Below are 25705 nucleotides of genomic sequence, written 5' to 3'. Positions count from 1 at the left end.
GGGGCCCTCGGTCTGCACACCGCAAGGCTCCCTGCTGGGGCGGCCGAGGGCTGTGGGTTTTGACAGGTGCGCAACGCCACGTACCCACCGTTTCGGGGCTCGCCGCCCCAAAGGGTCCCCTGCGCTCCACCCGCCCAGCCTCCCCCTGCCGAAACCAGCGTCTGCTCGCCCGCTCGGTGGCTTTGCGTTTTCCAGGAGGCCCGGTGAATGGAGCCACACGCTGGGTCGCCCTCTCTCTCCCCGGCCTCCACCGGCCGCCAGCACGCGTGCGCGATGCGCCCAGGTCCCCCTGCGGCCTGACAGCTCATTTCTTGTTCTCGCTAAGTGTGCTTCGTGTCCATCACCTAACTGGGGGGGTGTGGGGGGGGGGGGGTCTGGGCGGCTTCCCGTGCGGGCCGATGGTGACCAGAGCTGCCCTGAGCAGTCGTGCGCGGGCTTGGGTGGGCGTGTTGTCAGGGCCGTTGTGTAAACGGCCAGCCGTGTGATCGCTGGGCGACATCTCGCTCTGGGGGAACCCACCGCCCCGCCTTGCAGCCTCCTCTGAGGGAGACGACGTGCCGAAGTCTCTCCACCTTCGAAGCTCCCACCTGGCCTCGGGGAGCTAGAGCGTCCGGCGAGGGGAGGTCCGCAGGCGTCGGCCGGCCTGCTCTTCTCCCGGGCGCTGCCTGGAGGCCGCGGTCCAGGCTCCACAGCCCTGTGCGACCCTGATTTGTCTCCTTCCCTCCGAGGTGACTCTCAACTCGGAGCCTTCGCGGAGCACACTCTCGACCGCGTTCACCCGGCCACAGACGGAAGACTGAGGCCCGGGAGGTAAGCATTGCACCCCCAGATCTCCAGCTGGGGTTGGGCCCGGGGGCACGGCTTCCTGACCCTCCAGCCTCCCGGGATGGCCCTGGCCACCGTGGCAGCTGCCGGTGTGGGCAGGGCAGGGGAAGCCGGGCCCTCTCCCGTCTGCACCAGAGGCCTGTTGTCCCCACCGCCGGGGAGGCTGTCGAAGCTGCTCCCCAGCCCTGCTGCACCGGGACACCCCTGAAGGGCAGGTGGCCAAGGAAGGGGCCATCTGGTCCATTCCGGCCCCTGCCCCGTGATCCTCTCTGGGCAGCGGGCCAGACTGGCCCGGAAGCTCCCAAGCAACCCGTGCCCGTAAACACCGTGGCCAACACCGGTCCCCACGCCGGTCCCCATGCCAGTCCCCCAGTGGGAGCGGGTTCTCAGCCCCGGCGTGCACAGCGCGCTCTGCTTCATAGGCGTTGGTCACAGACCCCACAGCCAGCCCTGCCAGCTTGGGTCAGGGTCACCAGGTGTCAAGACAGGGCCTGAGGCTCAGGGTCAAGAACAGCTGTGCCCGGGTTGCACCGCGGAGTCCAAGAGGTGGGGCGTGTCGTCCAGTGAATGAATGAATGAATGAATGAAGTCCCCACCCTCCAGATTCCCACCGCCACCCCCCACCCCCCCCACACGCAGGCAGCTCCAACCTGCCCTTGGATTTTCACCTTCAAGGGCACAATGATGCCCCACCTTCTGGGTCCCCCTCTCCAAAGCCACCTCCTGGGCCCCAGGCCCCAGAACCTGGGCCCACAGCCCTGGCCTTCTCCAGAGGTGGACCCCCGGGGGCTCTCTCTCTCTCTCTCTCTAAAGGCTCCAGCCCCAACCCCTGTCCAGGTCCTCGCCCCGTGTTGGAGTCTCTTCACAGCAAAATAAAACAGCATAGTGGCAACTTCAGAGCATCTGACCTGGATGACCAAGGTCTCGTACACCCACATCACAGTTCTGGGGTGTGAGGCCTTTTGCCTTCATTGTGGGGGGGCGGGGAACCGAGGTCTAGGCGGAGCACAGTGGCTGGGCTGCCTGGGCCCCCCGCTGGGCGTGTCCACAAGGCACATGCGCTGGCTTGACCCCAGACCGTCACATTTATGGGCTCGGGGGCCGGGAGCCGGCTCCTGGGGACGCTGATGCACAGAGAATTAGGAGCCGCTGCGGGTAGGGGCTGCAGGGGCGCCTGCTGAGGGACGGATGGGACAAGAAGGGAGCGGAGGAGGCAGGGTGAGCTCTGCCCCGGCGCCTCCAGCAGAGGGCAGTGCCGCTCTGTGCCTCGGGCCCCCGGGCACCAGGGGTTGGGGTCTGGCTTCCCGACCGGGCTCCCCCCACCCCCAGAGGACTCCCCAGGGGCTCTGCATGCGTCAGGGAGGCTGACCTGGGTGCCCTGGGCCCGGCGGCTGGAGGGCGGCTGGAAACGATGCGATGGCGTTCCGACACTCCCAGAACACGAGGTCCCCAGCAGCCCTTGAGTTTAGGGACCGATGGGACCGTTTGGGCACTAAGGGCTGGGGACTGAGATCTTTACATGGTCTCCCCTCCCGAGCTCCAGCCCCTTGCTGCCTGAGGTCCCCACAACTTCCCTGACCAGCTCCAAGGGGTTCCTGTCACTGGAAGCTGCTGTCCTCATGCCCAGCGATGGCACCAGCTCCTGTCATATGTGTCCTAGGTAGGGTCTCTCCCCTGCAGCCGCCACCCCACCCACCCCCCCCCATTTCCCATCCTCCCATCACACTGCCTGCTTGCTTCCTGATGGCAGGGCCAGCCCCTTCCTGTCACTAGAGAGTGAGTGCTCAGCACCGTCCCTCCAAATCCCCCTGCCCCACACTCACCTCTCCCGTTACCAACCCCAAGCCCTGCTGGGCCGATCCTGCTGGTGGCAAACCTATCAAGCCCAGCATCTCTGGTCCAGGTGACGGCCCCAGGCAGGTGTCACTGAGGCAGCTGGAGGCAGCAGGGAGGCCCGAGGCCAGGTGGCCGTGCTGTGTGGGCCCATGCGGAGCCCGGGGCCTCTGCTAGACTGCTGGAAACTCGATAGCACACAGCGGTGCTCCCACTCCGGGGGGTCACCAGGGCCCCTGCTCACCGCAGGAAGTTGGCGTCAGAACCTTGCCCACCTGGACTCACTTGCCTCCTGGCCCCATCCTTCAGCCTGACTCCTCTGTGCTCCCTCACCGGGATGGGGGGGGGGGGTAAGCACGCTGTCCCGGGTGTGCTCCCCAGAGCCTGCGTCCTGGAGAACCCTTGGGAGGACCCTGGGTTGGGGCAGTGTGGCCCCCACAGAGGTCATCTCAGGCCCCTGGCCACCCGGGACTGACTCAGTCTGACAGAGAGGGCCAAGCAGCTCGGCCCCCGCCTGGAGCCCCCCCGCCCCGCCCTCCCCCACCCCCTCCCTTGCCCCGGCTCATTAGGAAGACACAGGTCTGCCCTCCGAGCACCAGCGCAGGGCCTGGGGAATACTGCTTTCCTGGTCTCCCGCAAAGGACCCTCGAGGCCCCTCCTGGCTCTGCAGCTGTCCGGGCCGCTCTCGGACGGGGACATTTACACCTGGGGCCCTCCCAGCCCACAGGAGCCCTCCCCACACGACCACTCCCGAGGGCCTCGTCCAGAGCCGGGCTGGCACCTGCTCGGGGTACATGACCGCCGCTCAACAGTGGGTTTGGTCGCGTGGAAGGTAGGACAAGGGGTCCGTCAGCAGGGAGGAACCCTCCCAATTCTCCAGGCCCTCCCAGGACTGACCCTCCCTCTGGACCAAGGAAGCGGCCCCCCGTGGCTGGTATATACGTGCTTTTGACAGGAACAGAGCGTGGGCCAGTCCCGGCGAGGTCCAGAGTGGGGTGGCTGTGCTGCGGGGAGAGGTGGGGCTCCCCATGCCCGCCCCCTTCCAGGCTGAGCTTGCCCTGGCTGAGCTCCTGCGGGCAAGGCCAAGGCCTTGACCCAGGGGAGGGTACACGGAGGGAGCAGCAGGCCTGACAGGCGTCTTAAACTGACATCAAACCACGTCGTCACTTGCTGTAGTCCCACGGGTGCCCCCGACCTAGCCCTGGGGCCTGGGGAGCGACTCGAGGTGGTGGTGCGGCCGCCTCGTCAATAAGCCCCGGGAGGGAGAAGGCGGGTGAGCCGCTCCCGCTGCGACCGCCTCGCATGTCCTGGGGCTACTGAGGTCCTTGCACCCGTGTGTGGGTGTGTGCGTGTCCTGTGTGCACTGTGGGAAGGTACGTGTCGCGTGGGGGGCCAGTTGTGCACGTGCACACGTGGGTGAACACACGCACGTTGTGTGCTCGTGTGTCGTTTGTGTGCACGTGTGTGTGTGAGCACATTCGGGGGGGGGGGGGTAACGAAAGGGGAGCCCCCGGCCTGTTGTTGGCTGCACGCGTTCCGGCCGGGAGCCGCCTTCACCCTCGGGCCAGCTGTCTGGTGCCACAGAGCAGGACCCCGCCCTCAGGGCTCGCAGAGCCTCCCTGGGAAGGTGCCCGCTAGACAGAGGGCACACGGGAGGGCACAGGCACCACCTCCAAACCGCGGCCCGGCCCGGCCCGCAGGCAGCGTGCACGCGATTATCACACGGGACGCAGCAGACGGGGTGTCGTCACCTCGTTATTAACGGGGCGGCGAGGTGACCTCCTTCGTCTTGTGGCCTGTGTGTGGACCGCTCCCCCCGTTCGGGCTCGGGCAGCCTGGGGCAAGGCAGGTGGCCGCTTGCCCGGTGCCCACGGATGTGGGGGGGGGGGCCCTCTCAGACCTCTGGCCCGGCCACCGGGGGATCCGGAGCCGAGCACACCCGGGAAGGCCCCCCCCCCCCCCCACCGCAGCAGCCGGAGGCCCCGCTCGCCCCTCGTGCGGCCGACTTCCAGACCCAAAGCGGGAGGCCTCCCCGCCCCCCCTCCCCGCCCCCAGAACAAACGAGAACCGAATGGGGATGTATTTTTAAACGCTCATATTTTGTTTCTCCTCTCAGTTTTTCTGTGTTTCTTTCCACGTTCTGACACCGTTGTTCGTCCGTGCCCGGCACCTGCGGTGCGGTGTTCAGAGAACAATCACGCAGGGAAGGAAGTTCACAGCCAAACAGAGTCTCGGGAAGGCCGGCTGGCAACGGGGGCGGGACAGCGCAAGGCTTTAAAGACCTTTCGGAAGGGGAAGACCCTTGGACGTCTCGGGCCCACCCCCGCCCGAGGGGGACGTCTGCGCGCAGAGGTGCGTACAAAGCCCGTGCGCCGCGCCCCAGGCTTCGCGGGGGAAGCTGTCGCCTCCGTGTCCAGAAGCAGAAACAAAACAGGTCCCACCCCCCCCCATCATCCAAGTATACATGAGGGATAAAATTACATTTGTACAAAAATAGATTTTTTTTTTTTTTTTTTTTTACCTTTCCCGATGCTTTAGACGTTTTATCTCTGTATGTACTTGTCAACCTCTCTAAAGCGTTAGCTACGCGTCCCAGCTAAGGCATGGCTAAGGATTGGGGACTGATAAAGCTGCTTGCTCCAAAGCATCTTAAAATAGATGCACTCCTTGCCTTGACATGTTCATTCGAACCCGGATTTCACCAGAGGAGGGGTCCTTATTACTTGCTTACGTGAAGCAAATGTACAGGAACACGGGAGGAGGGGGAAAGTCTGGATTAAAAATGAAAACAGAACGCTGGTAACTGCTACGCGGGTGCTGCGGGTCGACGGCGTGTGGCTCCACGCACTTTCTCTCCGTACACCCCTGCGAGGGCAGGGACCAGGCCACGCGCCCGAATTCCGTGATGGGGACAACATCAGCTGATTACCCACTGGCCGCACGTCCGGCCGGGCCCTCCTAGGGGCCCCCGCAGAGGAGGGAGCCCTGCCGTGGCTCCCCATGCTTGCCGCCGGCCCGAATCCTCTAGGAACGCCGAGACTTGGAAAGCCGAGGGCGTGGGGCCATCTTCCCCCAGAGACCGTGTGTTTCCAGGTGACAAGGGCAGGCTGGCTTCCAAGGAGACACTTGACGGGGGTTGTGGGGGGGGGGGGGCAAGCCAGAGCCCGGCTTTGCGGACACCTTGCGGACGCGGGACGCGGTCATCTGGGCTCCTCTGCCGTGGGAACCCCGTCTGCATGTCAAAGCGGGGCAAGTGCGCAGAGGCACCTGCAGGCCGGGGCCCGGGCGGCGTCCAGCCCGGCCGAGGCGGGACGGGCAAGAGGTGGCTAACGAGCTGATGTTAGTGCTATCTTTAGAAAATTAAAGATTGTCCCACCAAAATAATAATAATAATAATAATAATAATTACAAAAAAAATCACCTTAATGGAACCAGATTGGTAATACTATTAAAGGTCTGGTCACATAAAAATCCTACCTCTCTACTGAGCGACGGGCCGTCGCCCCATCTACCACCTTCTCAAACAGCACTGGATGGATGACAAGGACAGCAGACAGATGGAAGAGAAGGGCAGCCCAAGGGTCTGGGACGCTGTGCCTGCGGGCTGGGGGGGGAGGGCGGGCAGGGCGCAGAGGGGCTGGGGGTTTCTGGCTGTCGAGGCGGCGGGAGCCCGGGGGCCTCAGTGCTTTACGGACTAACAGCCGGGGCCCCCGGGGCCCGGAACGATGACATTCCCACGTGCCCGAGGGGGCGGGATGGGGAGGACCGGGTGCACAAGGCACCAGGGATGCTGGGCGGGGGGCAGTCTACCACTTATTTCCACGACCGGGGACCCCGCGAGGGAGTCCCCAAGAGTCCCTGCGTCGCTGCTGGTCACAACGGAGCCCCCAAAGGCTGCTGAGATTTGGGGGAGCGTCTGGGAGCTGGGCAGGCCCCAGCACACCCCGCCTCTGCCGCCCGCCCAGCAGGGGACACCTCCCCACGTGATGGGGTGGACGGTGGAGAAAGGAGGGTTTTGTGCCACCTCAGAGCCTCTGCCTGGAGCCTCACTTTCCAGCTTGGCCGGGGACTCTGGAAGGAAAAGAGCCACAGCTACTTTCCCCATGGAGGCCTGAGGGCCAGCAGGCCTGCCTCTCCGCATCCTGCCTCAGGACCCCCCACCCAGGGTACAGGCCATCCCCTCAAGGGCCGAGAGGGCAGGAGCCGTCTGCATCCCCTCACCCCCCATCCCTGCTCAGGCCCCCACCAGTGACAAACGCTGGGTTCGTGGAGTATGAGGCGTGAGAATGGAAAGTACTCAGACCAAAGGGAGGGCATTACAGTGCAAAAGAAGCCGGTTCAACCTGAGAGAGCCCCTGCACCCCCGAAGCTCGGAGCGTGCCCCCCCCCCTCGCCCAGGAGGCAGCACCCCTGCCCGGGTCGGCAGAGAGGCTACGTAAGCAGGTGCTGGGCTGGATTGGGGAGCCATCAGCCGGAGCAGGTGTCCGATGGAGCCCCGCATAAGGCTGTTGCCCAGACAAGACAGCAGCCGGGCTGGCTGTCCCCGAGGGGCATCTAGCCACAGGCCCGAGGACGCTGGCACGCGACGTCCCCGATTCCGAGAGGCTCCTACACGCAACAGCCAGCCAGCAAAGGGGGCCTCTCTCCCAGCAGCTCCAGGAAGCGGCCCCACCGTCCTGCCGGGCCTCTGGCTCTCCATGCCCCCCCACCCCTGCGGGCCTCCCCTCCTCCCACCCCTGCGGGCCTCCCCGGAGGCCATCTCTGCCCGCGAGGTCAGCTGAGTCACAGCAGCGTGGCCGGGACTTCTAGGAAGGCCGGGAAGCGGGCTCGCCCTCCAGGAACCGGGCGCGAGCCCGCCCCTCCTCACAGGCCGAAACAGAAGGCAGAACGGAGGACAGGCCACGCACTGGGTCTGGCTACCCTGGGTCGGACGGGGCTGTGCGAGCGAAGAAGCTGAAACCACGGTGATGCAGAGAGAAAACCGAGGTGGGAAGGTGGGCGACCCCAGTCCCGGCAGCCTTGAGGTGGCCCCAAAACCCTGCACGGAGGTCAGTTCCCGTTCCGGTCGGCTCGGGGGCCAAGTTGCAAGCCATCTTTGGGAAGGGGCTGCTGGCCCGTCCCTGCGAGGGAAGGGGAGCCCGGGGCCCCGCAGCCCCTCTCAAGTGCCCCGGGGCGGGGGCGGTGCAGGTGGGGTCGTTGGCAGCCCACCACTGACGCTGGGCGGGGCGCGCTGGCGGGGGGGGGGGGGGGGGCCCGACGGGTGGCGAAGGGGTCACTGCAGACACAGGAGGGTGGCAGGGATGTTCCGATCACCAGCGGCTGCTACAGCTCCAGGGCAGGCCGGCGGCCAGACGAGCCGCGCTGCCCTGAACATAAGGAGGCGTCGGCAACTCTTAGGCTTAGCAGGCTGCGCCCCCACGTCGAACAGGCCAGGCGGAGAAGGGGCGGGGACGGGCCTCGGCCGGGACGAGCAGCTGGCGGCCAGGCGGGGTGGCCAGGCCGGGGGTGGGGGGGCGGGCGGGCGCGAAGGACGGGCCGTGGGCCTAAGTCATTTGGTGTGGAGCTTCCAGCATCTCCATGAGGAAGGTGTCGATGGGCGTGTCCCCGATGAGTTTGAAGAAGAAAAGGTGTTCCAGGCACTTGAGGCCGATGGAGCGCAGAGCAGGAAGGCGCAGCAGCAGCTTGGCGAACCTGTGGGAGGGCCCGTGGAAGAGGAAGCGGCGGCCGGCCGCTGGGCGCCTGGGGACAGGACCCAGGTTGGTCCTGCGCCCACCGCCCACCGCCCACCGGTGCGGAGCCCGAGGGGGAGGTGGGGCCGCTCAGCCGGCCAGGGCCTGGGGGCGGGAACAGGCGGGGTGGACACAAGACCCCGAAGGAAGGAAGATCCAGGGAGGAGAGAGACCTGGGATGAAGAGTCAGGGCCAGGCAGTGGCTGGGCTGGTGCAGGCTGAGTCAGGCATTACGGGAAAGCTAAAATGTGTGGGTTCTCTCCAAGGGCAATAGGGAGCCACAGCAGGATTTTAAGTCAGGGAGAGAGCTACAAAAACGGATCTGAGTATCAGCAGTGCCTCTGGCCACAGCGGGGAGACTAAGGTGGGGCCGTTCGTGGGCCGGGCAGCAGGTCTGTGCTCGAGCAAGCCTCACCCCCATAAAGCGCTGGCATCCCGGGTGCCCCATGCCAACGCCCACCCCTTCCCCAGAAATAGCTCTATTGGAGCTGGGCCAGAGGCACGATCCCCAGGCCCTGCCCGGCCCCTGGGGGTGGGGAGGGGCAGACTGACTGGGGGAGGGAAGGGGGAAGGCTGGGGCTCTTGGAGGAGGGTCACCAGGCTTAGCTGCTCTGCCACCAAGGATAGTGCCCTGTCCCCTCCGGGGATGTCCACAGCTGCCCCCCCCCCCCCCCAGCAACCACACGGACCCTCGAGGGGCTGCGGGGCCTCGTTAACTATTCACAGCGTCTGTATTTCAGGGGAGAAAGCCCTGGGGTTGGCTGCCATGCAACCCACGTTTTAAAGGCAAAAACGCAGCAGAGAGGCTGGACCGGGGCCAGAGAAAGCGGTTTTCTGCTGAGCTGGCGAGATGGGCTGCGGCGTGCAGCCAGGAAAAACAAGCAGGCCTGCCCTCCATCCTCCCCGGGAAGTTTCAGTTTAAACCAAACCAGATGAGGCTGGGAGGGAGCGGGGCACAGTCGGGTGCGCGAGTCAGCGGGCACCGCGGGGCGGGCAGGGGAGAGGGAGGTCTGGTGTCCGGGGCCATGGGGCACACGCCCTGCCAGGAGAGGCCCTTTCGGAGGGAGGGGCTAGAGTAGGACGACAGGCACAGCAGCAGCAAGCCACCTCCTGTGCATCTGGCACTGTGGACCCAGAAACGAGGCCCAGCCCTTCCGGTGCCCCCCGTCAGGTGGGAGGCAAACTCTGAACACGTTTATGAGGCACCCGCTCTGTGCTGGCCTCCGTCCCTGCTGGGGGCTAGCACGCAAAGGCCCCGCCTCTAGGGGTTCCCTTCCGGGGCGGAGGAGACCACTGGCTTCGTTTTCATACCCCACGGAGACCAGCACCCGCCGCGTGCGGACCGTTTCCGGTGAGTTGCAGGGGTGTGACAGCGCATCTGCGGGGTCCCCGCCCTCCGCACACCTTCCCTGACGGAGGCAGTGCCGCCTTCTAATTCCCACAGCCGTGCGGGAGAGCCGGTGGCAGTCCGGCCTGGGGCCGGGGGGTCTGGGGTGAGGCCCCGAGGGCCCCCGGGGCAGGGGGCCGGGGCCGCGGGCTCACCTTCCCGGCTGCTCAGGGTACTTGTGTTTGCAGTATGCCTCCAGGGACGCGTAGACCTTCTCCCGCAGGGCCTCCACCTCCGCTGGGTTCGAGAGCCCCTTGGAGTCTGCGGGGGAAGGGGCTGCGGGTCAGAGGCCTTGGCCCAGGAGGCTGCACGGGACACCCGGGCACTCAGGCGAGCTCCCCGCTCGGACAAAGCCGGCAGCTGCGGGCGGGCTCTGGGTCCCCACTTGCCACTCGCTGGCCACGGGACCTCGGGCCCATCCCTGGACTTCGCGACACAGCTTCCCCATCGGGGCTCAAACGCCAGGGGACCGCCGCCCCCCCCCCCCCGGTTACCGTGGCAACCAGGCTGATGTCCCACCCTTGCTGCACTTGGGACTCCGTTCCTTTGAGGCGGATGAAAGCTCCGAACCTTCACCCCAGCAACACCCCAGAAACAGCCACCCCCCCCCCCCCCGAGCCCTGGGACCCTGAGGGCGGGAGCCCGGTCCAGAAGGGGCTCTGCCCGTGGACAGCGATGCCCGGGACCACAGCCACCAAAGCCTCCAGGGCCCGCCGGTGGGATCCGAGGCGCACAGGGTGTGCCGGGGCTCGGCTGGGTGAGCGTCGTGGGGCTTCCGGAACCAGTCAGAGCCCACCGGGCCAGGCAGCTCCGTCCAGCGTCCTCTCTGCCTCCTTGTCTCCCGAGGCTTCCCAAGGCCCCACAAGCCAACGTCAGACGAGCCCATCTCTCCCCGCAGCAGCCAGCACTTAGTGGTATCACACTAGGGTTCACGAGGCCCTGGGTCTGGTCCCAGCCAAGTGTGGTCCAACCTGATGGCTTGGGGGCCGGAGGCTGGAGCCCACCACTGCCCGCTTGCTGCCGTCTGAAGCCGCCGCGGCCCCACAGCGGCTCAGCCACGGGACGGGCCTGCCGTCGGGTCGCCTCTGGGCCCCGGGTCGGGGGGCGCTCACAGCAGCACTGCCCTGGCAGCCTGACACCCCAGCAGGTGCGCTGAGGTCCACGGCTTGAGTGCCGCAGGAGGCCTGGGGTCCTGGGCCTCTCGGGGACGCGCCAGGCTTCTCCTTAGCTCAGCGCCCCCAGGCCCTGAGGAGGCCCCAACTCCAGCCATCTCCTTCCTGTCCCCAGCAGCCCCACACCCAGGACTCGGACAGCGAAGGGGCACCAGCGGCCGGGCCACGCACAACTTGAACGGGGACCCCACCCGGGCGGGGCCGAGATGTGTGGCCCGGCCTCCCGTGCTGGCAGGATCACAGGCTTAGAGCATAAATCTGGGGGACAAAATGCCCCACAGAAATGGGGTCTCCCCTAAAGGAGACGTCCACGGATCCACAGGCGGATCCCTTGGCACTGGAGCGGCCGCCAGGCAGAAAGGCAGGGGGGCCCGCTAACCCCCCACCCCCCACGCCCGCCCCCGTCTTCACCACGGCCCTGCCAGCTCGCCCACCTCTCCCTAGAAGCCCGCGGCGGCCCCGAGCCTGCCCCCCTGCGTCCCCACCCGCCCCTAGCAGACCGTCCGGGCTCCAGACCTTCCCTACTAGAAGTCCACGAAGACGCCGCCGCTTCCAGTGACCGGGGTTCTGGCGGCCGGTGGTGCCACACCGCGGGCGCGGGGCTCAGAGGGCTCGGCCACAGGCCACGCCGCACCGCGAAGGAGGAGCGCGAGTCACTGAGCCCCGCCGCCCGCGGAGGCCGCCACGTGCTCACGCTCACGGGAGCCACGAGCAGAAGGCGGCGTGGCCGCTCCGCCAGCGAGGAGGCCACGAGCAACGGGCCGGGGGGGCCGTACCGGGGTTGAAGAGGACGATGGCGCGCAGGCAGCCCAGCTCCGTCTTGTCCATCTGCATGTCCCGCATCTTGGACACGAGCTCCGTCAGCACCCTGTGGAGGACGCAGCACCGCGGTCCCAGTCAGGCCGCGGCCTCGCCGGGGACCCCCGCGGCTTCCCCAGAGGACTCGCTCGGGAAGCGGCATGGACGCCGGGCACAGCCGAGAACGGCCGGGCCAAACCCGGGAGCCGCCCGGCCGGGGCCTGACGTCCCCCGCGCCCCGCGTGTGGTCCCACCCGGAGACGGGCGGCTCCCTTTCCTTTCTCAGGACGGTCGGCAGGTGGCATTTGCCAGGAAGGGACCTGTGACAGCGGCACCGAGGGGAGCCAGGGACCCGGACACGGTGGGAAGAGTCCGCCGCCACGGCTCCCCATGGCCTGAAGCAGGGCCGTGGCGCACGGCACCCACACCGCTCCTGTGGGTCCCCAGGACGTGGCCCCCCCTTGCTCCCTCCCAGCTGCCCGAGGGGGGCTTCGCTTCCAGACCAAGCCACGCCACCTGTCACAGGGCGAGCCCCGACCCAACCTCAGCTGGCCCAGCCCCTGCAGGCAGCGGGCTCCTGGGTCCCCGGGCTGCCTGCACTCCCCGACCTCGTCGGCCTGCTCACTGGCCCCCAGAACTCGACGGCCGTGTCCAAGAAGTGGCAAGTGTCTGGCGAGGCTGGGCCATAGGGGACCAAGGACGGTGGCCTGGGAAGAACCTGGATGATCGCCCTGAGGAGCCGGGGAGCCCCTAAGGGTCTGCGGGCTGGAGAGGGGAAGATCCCAGGGAGCCTCGGGGACAGAGCGGGAGGGGACAGGCGCTTACACGCCCCACCACCTCTGCTGCGGCCAGCGGGGCCCTGAGGCAGGGGTCACCCGTTCCATTCGCTCGAAGGGCAAGGAGGAGCGGATTCCTTCTGATGCCGCTCTGGGCCCACTCGGGGTACAGCCCCACGCCTCTGTCGCTGTCACCCCTCTAGCAGCTGTGACACAGAACTGGCGGCTGGGTGCACGGTTGGGGCTGCATTCCTAGAGCAAAGCAGATCCCGGCAGGTATCCCCTCTAAAGAAGGCCTCTGTGGACAACGGTTGCACCCCGCAGCTGCCTTTGCTGGCACCTTGTACGTCAGCCTGTTAAAGGCCCTGAGAAGTCCTGCAGCAAAGACACACCTATATGCTGCTTAAACCAGCACTTGCCAGGGTACGTGGCCCCAGCCCCTGTTTGCACTTGACACATCCCAGAGAGCTCGAGGGCCGGCTTCTTGGTTCTACCAGAACTGCCCTACAGGGCAGCGTGGTTCCTGCGTTTATTCTCCCGTGGGTGACGGCCGGGGGGCCCCGCTCGCCTCTGGCTTCAGGACTCCCATACTCGGGCTCCCTGGGAGCCCTGCCACCACCTTCCCTCACTGCTCCCGTGCTGCGTCCCCCGCCCCAGGGAGACCCTACGACGCCTCTCCCGGCCCTTCCTCTGCGGCTGGCTCAACCAGACACCCAGGTGCCTGCAGCCGGGGACGGGCAGCTCCTGTCCTCCCTGCCGGGTGGAGCACAAGGGAGCTGTGTGCGTGGAGCGACACCGGAGGCGTGGGGCTCCCCCACCCCTGCCAGCGCTGCCTCCCTGCGTGTATGCTACGGAGCGCAGGGGTGCGGGGAGGTGAAGGAGCAGCGGCCGACACGGCAGGGCGCTCTCAGGCTTCGACGTATTAAAAACACAGCAGCTGCTGCTAAGACAGTGACTCCTCCTTTCCAGAAAGTGCAGTGCTCCTTCCGCAGCGCAGGAGTTTAAAGAGAGCCAGGAGGGGACCCCCGGGTGGCTCTGTCGGTTAAGCTTCCGACTTCTGCTCGGGTCATGATCTCACAGTTCATGGGTTCGAGCCCCGCGTCGGGCTCTGCGCTGACCGCTCAGAGCCTGGAGCCTGTTTCCGACTCTGTGTCTCCCTCTCTCTGACCCTCCCCCGTTCATGCTCTGTCTCCAAATACCAGGAACCGGGGCTCAGCATAGGAATTTTAGGGGCGCCTGGGTGGCTCGGTTCGTGAGTTCGAGCCCCGCATCAGGCTCTGTCCTGACAGCTCGGAGCCTGGAGCCTGCTTCGGATTCTGTGTCTCCCTCCCTCTCTGCCCCTCCCCTGCTCGTTCTCCCTCTCTCTCCCTCCCTCTCTCTCTCTCTCAAAAATGAAAAACGTTAGAAAAAATTTTTTTAATAAAATAAAATAAAGAGAGGCGGGAGGAAATGCATCAAAAGGTTAGGCTGCGGCTGCTGGGTGCCCCTCGCTGACAGACTTAGGGAGACGTGAACCTTCGTGCCTACACTTCCGTTTCCACATCTGAAACCCGCGTGAACGGAACCCACGCTAAGCAGGATGGGAATGTGGGCCGGGGGCCCCACCTGTCAAAGATAGCGCCCACCCCGGCGCTGTGGGCGCTGTTCCGGTGGACGTGCAGCCCGGTGGCCAGGAGGATCCCGTCCTTCACGGCGATGGACCGGTGGGAGAAGGAGGCGATGAGCAGCTCGTTCCAGCCTGGGGGGAGGAGGGCGCAGGGTCACGCGGCTGCGTCTGGGCCCCGGGGCCACCCTTCCCCCCATGGGGCTGCCATCCAAAGGCAGCACGCTCTATCACAGGACCATTCCAAAGTGGGGTCTGGGGAACCCCTACACGAGCGTGCCACAGGAACAAGGTTCCCAAGCACCTATGTTTGGGAAATGCCTCTTTCTTCTACGGTGCAAACTGGGGCAATAAAGGCCCTGAGAAGTCCTGCACAGAGCACCCGATTTGGCTCTGTTTAACCAGGTGCTCCCAAACTCATGTGCCCAGAGAAGTCTCTTCCCACAAGGGTGCGCAAGCCACGGAGGACGTGGGGGACTCTCTCCAGGGCGACCCCAGAGCTGCTTCCGCGAACCCTGTCTCAGCAGCAAACTCTCGCGTTAACGTGTGCCACCTGGGGCACCACCAAATAGTACATTGTCAAAGTGGAATAAGGCTGAGCCTCAGGCAAACCGGACCCTCTCTTTACATGAGTTCCCAGCGCAGACAGACCAGAGCAGGCATCTCGGGTCAGGAAAAGGTACGGAAGAAAAAGCTGAAATGGAAACAATTTCTGTGCTTGGTTCTCACTGACTCCCGTGGAACTGGGAAGCCCGGAGCCTCTTCCCCAAGGACAGCGAAATTCACAGCCACACTCCCAAGGGCTCGGAAGGCTCCGGGCTCCATGGCAGACGGGATCACGGGGACCATCCTGTTCAATACTGACTACAATCCTACAACAAAACCAGGAGTAGCCCCGTTTTACAGAAGGGGAAACTGAGGCACAGCAGGGGTTACCCCACCACAGTGAATCAGGTCGAGAACGTGGGCCTCTGCCCACCTTTCCCTGATGGCTCTGGGTGTTGGGTTTTATGCCCCCACTAGAGTGGGAGCTCTTGGAGAAGGCGCCCCTCCCCTCCCCGCCAGGCTGGGGGCAGAGCCGGCCCCAAGAGCACCTGTCCTCCCCAGCTGGCCCTAGCCCTGACACCGTGGGATCACTCAAGAGTCACTCTGCTCTCCCTGCTGCCCCGCGGGGCCTGCCCGGTCCCTTCCTACCTCTGGGCCCAGCTGCCCTCTGCCATTCCCTCAGCGCCCAGCTGGGGGCACGGCCGGGGTCAGGGTACGGCCTCAGCCGGTGGACACAGCACCACCCAGCATGTGCAGGTGGCCCGGTGGGGCAGGAGGCTGGCGGGGGGCGGGGGGGGTGCCCCTGCCAGCACCCTCTGAAGGAAGGCCCAGCATAGCTGGTTCCCCCGTCCCTGCTGTCCCTCTGGCAGGAACTTGCTCTGAGGACCCTAGTCTCACGGCAGAAACGGGTTTCCACCTGGCACGCCCATCACGTGTCAGGAACTGGGCCTGAGCTGAACCCCAGTGCCGACGCTCCCACCCACCTGCCGGCATCACAACCCCCACCCAGAGAAGGAGCTGAGGCCTCGGTGTGGGGAGAGGGCAGGACACACACACAACCCCCCCACCGGGGCAGCCCGTGACAGTCACAGGCCCCTCACCCCCTCCAGAGGTCCCCAGACAGCGCTTTACCTCTCAGAAGGCCACTTAGAAACCCCAAACCCAATACCTCCTTCGGGAGGGCAGAGCGAGGCCAGACGGGGCAGGGAGCCCCACGCTGCAGGAGGATGGGGCGTCCCAGGGTCTGGCCCAACCACGGGGCCCCAAGGCCCATGCCCTCTCCCCTCCGATGCCTTCCCCGGCCCCAACCAGACCGGCCACTTACCTGCCCTCAGCAAGATGACCTGGTCGTCCAGGGGCAGCTCTGAGAAGTGCGGAATCCGCTTGGCCCACTCGACCAGGGTAAAGAGCTGCTTGTCTGCTGCCTGGCAGATGTTGGTGACGGGGTCGTTGGGCTGGGCGGGGGGAGGGGCACACAGTGAGCGCCCTGCTGGGAACGAGGCCCGGACCAGGTCCCCCCACCCCCCCCGCGGCACCTGCCCCGGGCTGAGGAAGGCCCCAAGACCAAATGTGCGAACGGGCCACTTTACATCTCCCTTTGGGGGCGTGCCCCGGTGGGACGACGACGACGACGGCAGAGGAGACCGGGTCAGAGACGGGAACGGTGAGCAGGAGAGACGCTCGCTGGAGGACGCGAGCCAAGGACGCCTCCGGCACCCGGAAGGGCAAGGGGGCGTCCTCCCCGGCAGGACCCAGCCCTGCCACACCCGACCCCAGTCCGCAGACGCAGATCAGGGACCGCGGCCCTCCAGGACCAGGACCATAAGATACTAAGCACACTGCCGTCTCAAGCACTCGGTGCGGGGCCCGGTGACCCTGTGGCGCAGTCGGGGAAAGAGAAAGGCAGGTGTGAAGCTGGAGCTGGGCCGGGGGGACCCGGGGGGCGGGGGACAGTGCTGGCCCCTCCGTGCCATTTCTTCCTCCCAGCTGTGGAGACGGTATCCAGATGCGGGCATCAGAGCCCCTTCTGCAAAGTTCTAGCCAGAAGGGACCTCTCCACTCATCCTCACCGATGAGGAAACGCAGGCAGGCCTCCCCGGCTCCTGGCAGGCGGAGCCTCGGGTCCTGAGCGAGGGGGGGTGGGGGCAGAAATCCGTCGCTCCGGGAACCACAAGGGCCGGGGCCCCCTGGCAGGGGCAAAGGCTCCTCTGAGGAGCTTCCCCAGACAGCGGCCATCTGCCCTAAAGGGAGGCGCAGTCTCAACGCCCGGGGTCCCGCGGGAGGGGCCTGCTGAGGGCTTGCACGGGAAGCCGGGTGACAAACTGTCACAGAGGCCACCAGGCGGGGAGGGGCTGGGTGAGCAGGGCGGGACGCGGGCTGTAGGAATAGGCGTCAGCCAGGGCTTCTGGGGCTCACGGGACCCCCAGCCCAGGGTGACGGCCCCCAGCACACCCTTATACTTGCCCTCACCCCAAAATCCCTCTGCTGCCGTGGGCTGGCCTGTGGGGGTGGGCGTTCCCTCCTGCGTTCCCTGCAGCAGATTCCGCATCGACCAGAAGCCAGGGGCCAGGCTCTGCTCAGGGCACATGTGTCCCCACGCAGCACCCCCATCATCCGCACTGGCACAGAGGCTGGCCTGCGTGGGGTCCCCAGCTCACGAGGGCGACACACCCAATAGGTAGCCTTGTCCGAGGCCACCCCTGCCGGGCTCTGCGCCTCTGGCCCCGTCAGGTGGAAACGGGCCCGGGGAAGCCTTGTGGAGCGGGGGGAGGGGGGGGGCACGTGGAGGAGCCTCAAAGCTCCTGGAGGCAGCCCAGGGAACCAGCCTCCCTGGCCACCGGCTGTTGGCCCCCTAGGAGCCCACGAGGGGCCCAGCGCAGCCCCTGAACCACTCCCGGGCAGTGGCCTCTGCAGCTGGCCGCACAGGTCACGTGTCCCAAGAGATGAGAGCAGCACCACCCCCCCCCCCCGGCCCCAGGGCGCGAAAGGTACCCCTCCAGAGTGAGCCACCCTCCTGCTGCCTGAGGGACGGGGCCTAATGCGTTGTCCGAAGGGGGGCCAGGCCGACCCAGAGGAAGCTGTAACAAGGCCAGCCACAGGAAGGCAGGCTGCCGCCCCCCAATGCCAGCCCTCGGCACGGCCCGAAGCTCCCGGCCGGTTCTGAGGGCAGGGGGAGCAGGTGGCAGCTGGTTGTTCCTAATAACGTCTGCACTCGACAGAAGAAAAACGCTGGCAGCCCTTGGTCTATCTCCCGATTTTGTCCCGGAGCTTCTGTCCCACCGTGAACCCCTCGAAGCCGGCCCCCCCATCCCGGGGCCCTGAGGGGTGGGCTCGGTCCACAAGCAGAGTGCCGGATGCCTGCCTTCGGGCCCCGCGTGCACCTGCTCCCCGGTGGGCACCAGAGCGGAGGCCCGACAGGGGCTGTGGCCCTGGGCACCGGGCGCCCCCACGGGGGTCCAGGGAAGCCAGGTGGCCAGCCACGGTGGCCTCACAGTGCCGGGGCCTCATGAGCACACGGGACACGCGTAGCCGGGGTGAGGGCTGTGTGTGAGCACCCGCGGGCAGGCGGGGTCCCTGGCCGGGGCCGGAGAATTAACCCACCACGCACCCCGCCATCGGCTGCCGTGTGCCGGGGGCCGTGAAGGGAGCTCTGAGCCACGCCCTGGGGCCAGGCCCGCCTTCACAGGGCCGTAGAGGAAGGCCACAGGGGGCAAGGGCCCCGGGAAGAGCGACCCCTTAGCCCAGACAGACGCGTGAGGAGGAATGAGAGAGCGCTGTACGTGCAAGGGCCCTGGCGGTGCACACGGGTGGACGAACAGGGCGTGTCCAGCACGGTGGGAGCCACGGCGAGCCGGGCGGAGGACGGAGGGAGAGAGGCCAGCGCCACCTCGGGGCTGGCCACAGGCTCTGGGCCCAGCCCCGACCCCCACGTGGGCGCACAGGCGAAACAGCAGAGTGGCCTGTACACCTGGGGCACATACGGGACCCCCGACACCCAGCTGAGCGCGGGCTGCAGGCCCCGTGGGGCAGGACAGCACGTGCGGGGTCCCGGGCGTCAGCACGGCCGACAGATGGGGCCTCTCGCCCGCAACGCTCACCAGGGGCCAGCGGTCCCCAGGCAACGCCGGCCCCTGCGGTCCCGGTGGGGAGGGGGGACCACGTGGGCAGGGGTGGCGCTCACCGAGTTGGGGTTCAGCCCCATGTTCGCGTCCACGTACGTCTCGGTCTTGGGCTCGACGGCCAGCTCCGCCTCCAGAATCTTCTCTACCGGCATGTCCTCGTTGGCACTGCTGGTGGACTCCACCTCATTCTCGTTCCGGTCCTTGCCCCGCTGCCTCTCCTCCTGCACGGCTGCAGGGTGAGGGAGGCCATGGTCAGCCTGCGGCTCCCTGGGCAGCGCGCCCCCCCCCACCCCGACCAGGGGCCAAGCCGTGTCGGCCCCGAGCCAGCGTGCCCGCCAGGGCCAGTGAGGGCCAGACCACGGCCCGGTCTCTGCCTCTCAGCAGCCACACACACTCACAGAGCACACCCGCCTCTCATTAATTCGTCCAGCTAATTCCACATCAGGACCTGTCTGGGGCCAGGCATACACAGGCCAGGGCACACGGGGCCCAGCTCTCGTGCAGCTGACGGATGGTTCAGCAGGGAGCCTAACGTGCAGCGAGAAGGGTTTTGATGGACTATGGGCTCAGACAAAGCCAGGAAGGCTGCCCGGAAGAAGCGGCAAGAAAAGTAAAGAGGCACGAAAGACAAGGGTAATAGTTCAGGCATAGGAGACAGCGTGTGCAAAGGCCCAGAGCCAAATCAGAGATACTTCTGATGAATGGGCCTCTCACACCAGCTGGAGACCCGGTACAAGGGGTACACGGGAGCAGGGGCAAGTTCCTGTGCCACAGGAAAGGGACGGGATAGGACACACATCTCTGAAAGTCCCATCCAGCTGCAGAAAGAAAAGGGGGGCCCAGGGGAGACCAGGAGCTGGATGCCAACCCAGAGCATCAGCCAGGATGGCCTGGGGCAGCCCGGTAGGGAATGGGGCAGCCCTGGGGCTGGAGGGCTGAGCAGATGGGTGGACAGGGCATGGCCCAGTCCCTGGGAGCCCAGGGAGAGAAGCCGATGGAAGCAGGCAGAGAGGAGGGCCTTCACTTGCACACTGCCCCAAGGAGACCCACGTGGACAGACCCACGTGGACGCCAGGGCACCGTGCGGATGGGCGTTTACAGACCGCAGACTTCAGAGTCCACGAAGCTCAAACTGCCCTTCCCAAGAGAGGCCGGGACCCAGGGGTCAGGCTGTGGACCCCACCCAGAGCCCCACAAGCACCCAAGATGGCTCCTCGGGGCTGCCGCAGCCTCCTGGGGGACCCCCACCTCCACCCCTCCTCTCCGGTAAGAGAACTAAGGGCCCTGGACTGGGGCAAACGAGTCAGCCGTAGGGAAAAGTCACAGCCTGCAGCCCGGTGCGGGGCCAGAAGGGCTGTCCACACGGCACTGTTTCAGCCTGAGCCAGCTAGGAGTGTCGGGAATGCCCAGATGCCGTCACAGCAGCCTCCCCCAGGCCCACCCAAACCCACCCAAGCCCACCCTCCTATGGTCCCCCTCCACCAGGCCCCTGGGGTGGCCTCGACCTCCTCAGGGCCGGCTCCTCGGCCTCCCCGCCCCCAGACAAGGCCCTCAGTTTCTTGAAGACCCCATCACAGAGTGGGAGCTTGGTGAGGGGACTTCCAAGAGTGTAGCACGGAGACCTTTGTCCCCAGGCCCATCTAAGCTGAGAGGAAGGGCCTGGAAACAGCCCCTCGTCACAGAGCCCAGAGGCAGGCCGACCCCTGGGAGGCCCCGAGGACCGAGAGAGCTGGACCCACCTCTTGCGGCCACATCCAAGCCCAGAGGGCTCCCAGTAAGAGGCAGAAGATAACCCTGGGCTGGGGGAGCCCCACATGCCAGGCCCAGGTCCCCCACAGCACCCCAGGGGTACAGGCAGCTCACTCCCTTACTGGAAACCCGAGGGCTTTGAGACCTGGGCCGGTGCTCGTGGCACACAGTCCTCGGACTCAGCCCCTCGCAGCCCCCATGACTGCACCCGGCAGGCCGCTCTGCCGAGCCAAGTGCCCGACAAACCTCATGAGCCCCTCAGAACCCTCACCTGGATGGATGCCCAGACCACCCGACTCGGAGCAGCTCGCCTCACCATCCCACTCCTGGATCGCAGGACCCGGACCCCCACCGTCCCGCTCCTAGATCGCACCCTGAGCTGCAGCACCAGAGGCCCTGGCGAACGGCCAGCTCCTGGGGGGCCCGTGGGTAGAGCACGAAGATAAAATACAGTGACGTTTGCAAGGAGCCGAACCTGCAGCCCCCAGGTCACGCTCCTGCATAGGAGCCAGCTGAGGTCAGCTGACTCCAACCGCTGCAGGCCCTCTGGACCATTGCCCAGCTTCCGGCCAGCCCTGGAGGTGGGGGCTCAGCCAGGGGGCCTCACGGCCCTCCCGAGGATGCTGGCCAGACCCTCCTCCTCCAGCGGGCCTTTCCTTGTGCCATCCGGGTCTCCCACTCCCCATTGCTGACCAGTCCCTGATTTATATTCCCAAAGCCAGCTCAGAGCCCCTGCCCTGCAGACCTCAGCCTGGCATCCCGCCCTCACACCCTCACACTCTCAGGGCACTGCGCTCAGTGCCCTGTTTCCTGGTCCAATGTCCTGGGGCAGTGCCTTCTGGAGAGCGGAAGGTGCAGCCTGACCTGGGGCTTCCTGAGTCAATGGCCCCCTGGGCCTCAGATGGGCTCATTCTCCCCTCCAGGACATCTCTGTGGGGCACAGCACATCCCCGGGTCTCACAGATGCCAGCTGTCACGAGACCACCTCCTTGAACCTCCAGACCCCACCCCGCTGCCCTGGCTCTGAGGGCCTGAACTCAGGCTGCCTTACCAAGTCCTCTCCCCTTTGGTTTCCTGATGGGTTTGGCAAATGCAACGGACGGGCAGGAGGGAGGAGGGCGGGAAGAGGCGTCTGTGGCTCTGGCGCCTCCCCGCCCAGCCTCGGCTCTCACCTGCCACCTCCTCCCAAGGCCATGGCTCCTGGGGATCAGCCCTCCCCCGGGGATCCATGAGCCCCCGTTCCTCTCTCGCCACTCCAGCCTGGGGGGCATGAGGGCTCCCTGACGGTGCTGGCCCCAAGGGTCCCACAGGCCTGCCTGGTTCCCGGAGCACAGCCCACTGTTCCCTGACAGCCCAAACGGACACCTCTCTACCACCCCGCGGGGCTCCCTGAGGGCAGGCGATGTCTGCCACACTGGCCGGTGGCTATTTAGAGCCAACCCTGAGCCAGAGGCTATACTCTCCGAGACCCAGAGCACGGAAGAGGGCCTTTGCACTCACAGGGTGCGACTCAAGGACGGGGGCCAGCTCAGCACCTGCAAATCACAGCAGCTGGGCCGAAGAGCCAGGCAGGAAGCCCAAGTCAGAGTTTCTGCAAGGCTGGCGCTTCCCAAAGGCCGACAGCAGGTGGGGGCTGTGGGGGGCGGGGGGAGCTCCAGCTGGCGGGCAGGTGGCGAGGAGCCACGGTCGTGCTCCGGGCCCTCTCCAGCCAGGTTTCCAGACCCCAACATGTGGCAGGTGCCGGGCTGGGGCAGGGCACCTCCTCGTGGTCACCCTGCTGCCACCGTGCACGGACTGACACAGCCAGCAGCTGGGGTGACGGACACAGAGTCCAGGCAGGCCCGTGTCCCCGAGACCCTGAGCGGGGGGGGGGGGGGGGGGGGGTGGTCCCCGGGGTCTGTGCTCTAGGCACAATCTGAAACCCTCAGGGCCAGCACACAGCCTAGAGGCATGCGCTTTGGCTCAACTGCCTCGTTCTTCCAGCTGGGGACGCAGGTCCAGAGCAGCACGGGGGCACGGCTGAGCTCACAGGACAGCGGGTGGCTCCGGGCGCCGTGGCCCTGCCCTGCCCCGCCCCCGCCAGCTGTGTGGCCCCGCTTCCCCCCGCCCCGGAGGGAGCACCGCAGCCCCGGCCCCGGGCTGGCCCCGCGCGGCGCTCCCGCCTCCGGCCCCCACGCTCCCCACACGCCGGTCACAGATTTCCTCCCACTGCACAGGCGGGCGGACGGGGAGGCCCGAGTGTGGGGGCAGCGCCCGGGGTGGCAGCGGCGGGTGGGGGTCCCCGGCACCTGCCTCCTCGGCGGGGGCGGCGCGAATTAATTAGCCAATGCTTCGTGAAGCACTTTGAAGCCGTGGAGGGCCGGCACCTCTGAGCGGCATCATTATAAATATTACGGTTGTATTTGTAGATGGCGGAGGGGGCGGGAGGAGCCCGGGATTTATGTTTTGCCAGCTCAGTCACCTTCTAGACGTAGTCATGTTTGACTTACGTTCTGCCAGCGCCAAGGAGCCTCAGGCGGGAGGCGTCTGCGAGCACAGGGCCTCGTTCCCTGCCCCCCCCCCCCGCCCCCCGGAAGACCAGAGAGGGGGCCGCCAGACATGCGCCTGGGAGGGGGGCTCCACACCTGACAAGAGCGGGGTCCCAGGCATCAAGGGAGACGCTGACATGGGGGTCGGGGAGCGGGGGCCACCCCGACCCACTGCCGTGTCCGCTGCACCCCTGCGGGCCGTGGGGGCTGGGCAGGAAGCCAGGCGGGGGAGGGGGTGGCTATGGGAGCAGCACCCAGCCCCGCCGCCTCCTCTGTTTCCAGCACAGAGACAGGCAGGCCCGGCCCAACGCCCCTTCTTTAGCCAGGGCCACTGAGACCCAGAGAGGAGGTGTCCTGCCGGAGGGGCTCTCTAGCTCAGAGGACACGTTCCCCCTTCCTTCGGGACTCAATCCAGGACAGTCAAGGAGTCTACGCACACACACACACACACACACACACACACACACGTACACACACACACACACACACACACACACACACGAGGCGCTGCCCTCTCTGCACCTCGGTCTTTGGGTTGGGAGACGGAGCACAGAAAGCAAAGGGAGGCAGGAAGGAAGCAGGGAGAGGCCTTCCTGGAGGAAGAAGAAGGAAGCAGAGAGGCATACAGAGGGGCGACCCCTCCAGCCTGGAACAGCACCACCCCTGGTGGGGGCCGGATCCCCCCCATCGGACCAGGAGTGCCAGCAGGCCCCCCGAGCCCTGCCCCCGCGTGCTCCAGCAGACAGGCCCGGGCTCAGCCTGGCGGACGGCTGGCATGTCCCCCCCGGAATGCCGTGGAGCGAGTCCCAGGTGGTGCAGGTGCGTGCAGGCCCCGGCATTGCCCAACACAGACGATATCTGCCTGCCTGCAGCGCCCCTCATCAGCCAGCACGCGGCGGGGCGGTCCCCATCCGTGCCCACCCCGACCGCGCCCTCCCACACCGCACTGGGCAGCGCTGCCTGGGCCCGCGCCTGGGTCCTCACCCGTGACAGAGGCGTGATCGAGGGCCTCACTGACGGGCCCCGCAGCCCGGGCCAGCCTAGAAGCCAACACCTCACATCCCACGCGCTCCTCTACGGCCCACGGTCCCACTGCAGCAGCCTTGTCCCCAGGGCAGCAAACAGGAAAAGAGCTGTTTCGGGACCAGTTCCGGGGGGGGGGGGGGGGGGGGGGCGGGGCGGTGCTGGGGGCAGTCCCCAGCCCCCAGTCACAGGCCTCTTGGCCTGGGAGACCGTGGAGCCCCCTGCGGGGCCAGCACTAAAGCCACACTGCGGCCACTGGTCACCCCTCCCAAGGGTGAGGCTGTGGCCTGGGCCCTGCCACAGAGCTCCGGAGGAGGGTTTTTACCGCACGTTCGTGACTCATAAATCCAGTACGAGGCAAAGGGGAGGTGGGCCCTGACGGGATCAGGTATTTATCTAACGGCCCATAAATCAGGTCTCGAGGGCCGTGCGCCGCCTCGGGAATGCGCCCAAAGCACCAGACTTATCCATCAGGCGAGAGAGACAAACGGGCTGGTGCCACCCCGGACCAAGCCAACGGCTGCAGACGGGATTCGGCCTGTGCTGGCCCAGAGACCCCCCAGGTGCCCACCCCTGCAGCCCGTCTCTCTGTGAGTGAAGTCAGGGCAGAATCCCCACACCACGGGCAAGGGGGCTAGAGCGAGTGTGGAGACGGGCCCAGTGCCCAGTGAGGCCCCGCACGAAGCAGCTGTTTCTAACAGCCACTCACAAGACCCGGTCACTGTGGGCGCCAGGAGGGGGGTCAGACCAGGTCTCCCCAGCCCTGGGACCCTGCAGCATCCACTCTCTCCCAGACCTTCGGGAGGTCAGGCAGCTGGGGTCTGATGACGCTCAGGCTGAGGGGGCCTGAGAGGGATCCGCATTTAGCAGACAGTCCCGGGGACCCACGGAGGGTGACTCTCTGGGGCCGGGAATGGCATCCAGGCCTCGCAGCATGCCGTATCTGCTGATGCCCTCGGCCTCTGCACACGCCATCCCTTCCGGCTAGGCACCCAGTCTACCCGACACCCTTCCGCTCTGAAGGCATCAGCCTGACATCTGCCTGCAGCTGGGTCACCGCCTCCTCTGTGTCCCCTGCCAGCGCTGAGCACACCTGGGGGCCCCGCCTGGTAACGTGACAATCCCTTGCAGTGGACGCATGCCCACGGCTCGCTGCTGCGTGCCCAGTGCCCAGCGTGGCGCCTGGCACCAGGAGTGCTGAGCTCGGCCAGCGAGTGGTCTCGGGCGCTGACCCGAGCTCGCTCTGTGCTGGGATGTCCTCAAGGGAGCCCGAGCCTCCCCCCCAGCCCACTGGCACCTGGCCATCTGGCCAGTGCCCTACGCCCGGGGAACACACTCATCCACCACCCACCATGTGCCTGCCCCGCCCAAGTCCCCATCCCGGGAACACAGCTGCACGGGCCACCCCCGGCCAGCCCTCCCTGATTACAAAGGGCACCCAGAGGAACCAGGGCCGGGTGCACACCTCCTCTGGCCCCCTGGATAGCGTAAAGGAACGAGGACAGCACCAGGGGCCTGGGTCCCGCCTGGCATGTGGCCTCGGGCAAGCCCTGGACCCTCTGGGCTTCAGCTCCTCTGCCTGTCTGAGGAAGGGTGGGTGGGCAGACACTCCTCG

The 25705-nt window shown here is 66.6% G+C and overlaps 1 protein-coding gene across 3 annotated transcripts in view; it reads right to left on the bottom strand.

The window, feature by feature from the left end:
* Nucleotides 1-4738: 4738 nt before the first annotated feature.
* Nucleotides 4739-25705, bottom strand: part of RXRA (retinoid X receptor alpha) — a 95830-nt gene continuing 74863 nt past the window's right edge. For all 3 annotated transcript variants that reach the window (XM_058693631.1, XM_058693630.1, XM_058693632.1), the window contains exons 5-10: nt 18850-19019; nt 15994-16123; nt 14126-14258; nt 11723-11814; nt 9930-10035; nt 4739-8349 (exon numbers count right to left, since the gene is read on the bottom strand). In XM_058693631.1, the coding sequence (XP_058549614.1) occupies nt 8202-8349; nt 9930-10035; nt 11723-11814; nt 14126-14258; nt 15994-16123; nt 18850-19019 (779 nt within the window). In that variant the 3' untranslated portion in view covers nt 4739-8201. The remainder of the gene's footprint in view (nt 8350-9929; nt 10036-11722; nt 11815-14125; nt 14259-15993; nt 16124-18849; nt 19020-25705) is intronic.

This window comes from Neofelis nebulosa, chromosome 12 (genome assembly GCF_028018385.1).
Source record: "Neofelis nebulosa isolate mNeoNeb1 chromosome 12, mNeoNeb1.pri, whole genome shotgun sequence".
Lineage (NCBI taxonomy): Eukaryota > Metazoa > Chordata > Mammalia > Carnivora > Felidae > Neofelis > Neofelis nebulosa.
This window is presented reverse-complemented; position numbering and strand designations above follow the sequence as displayed.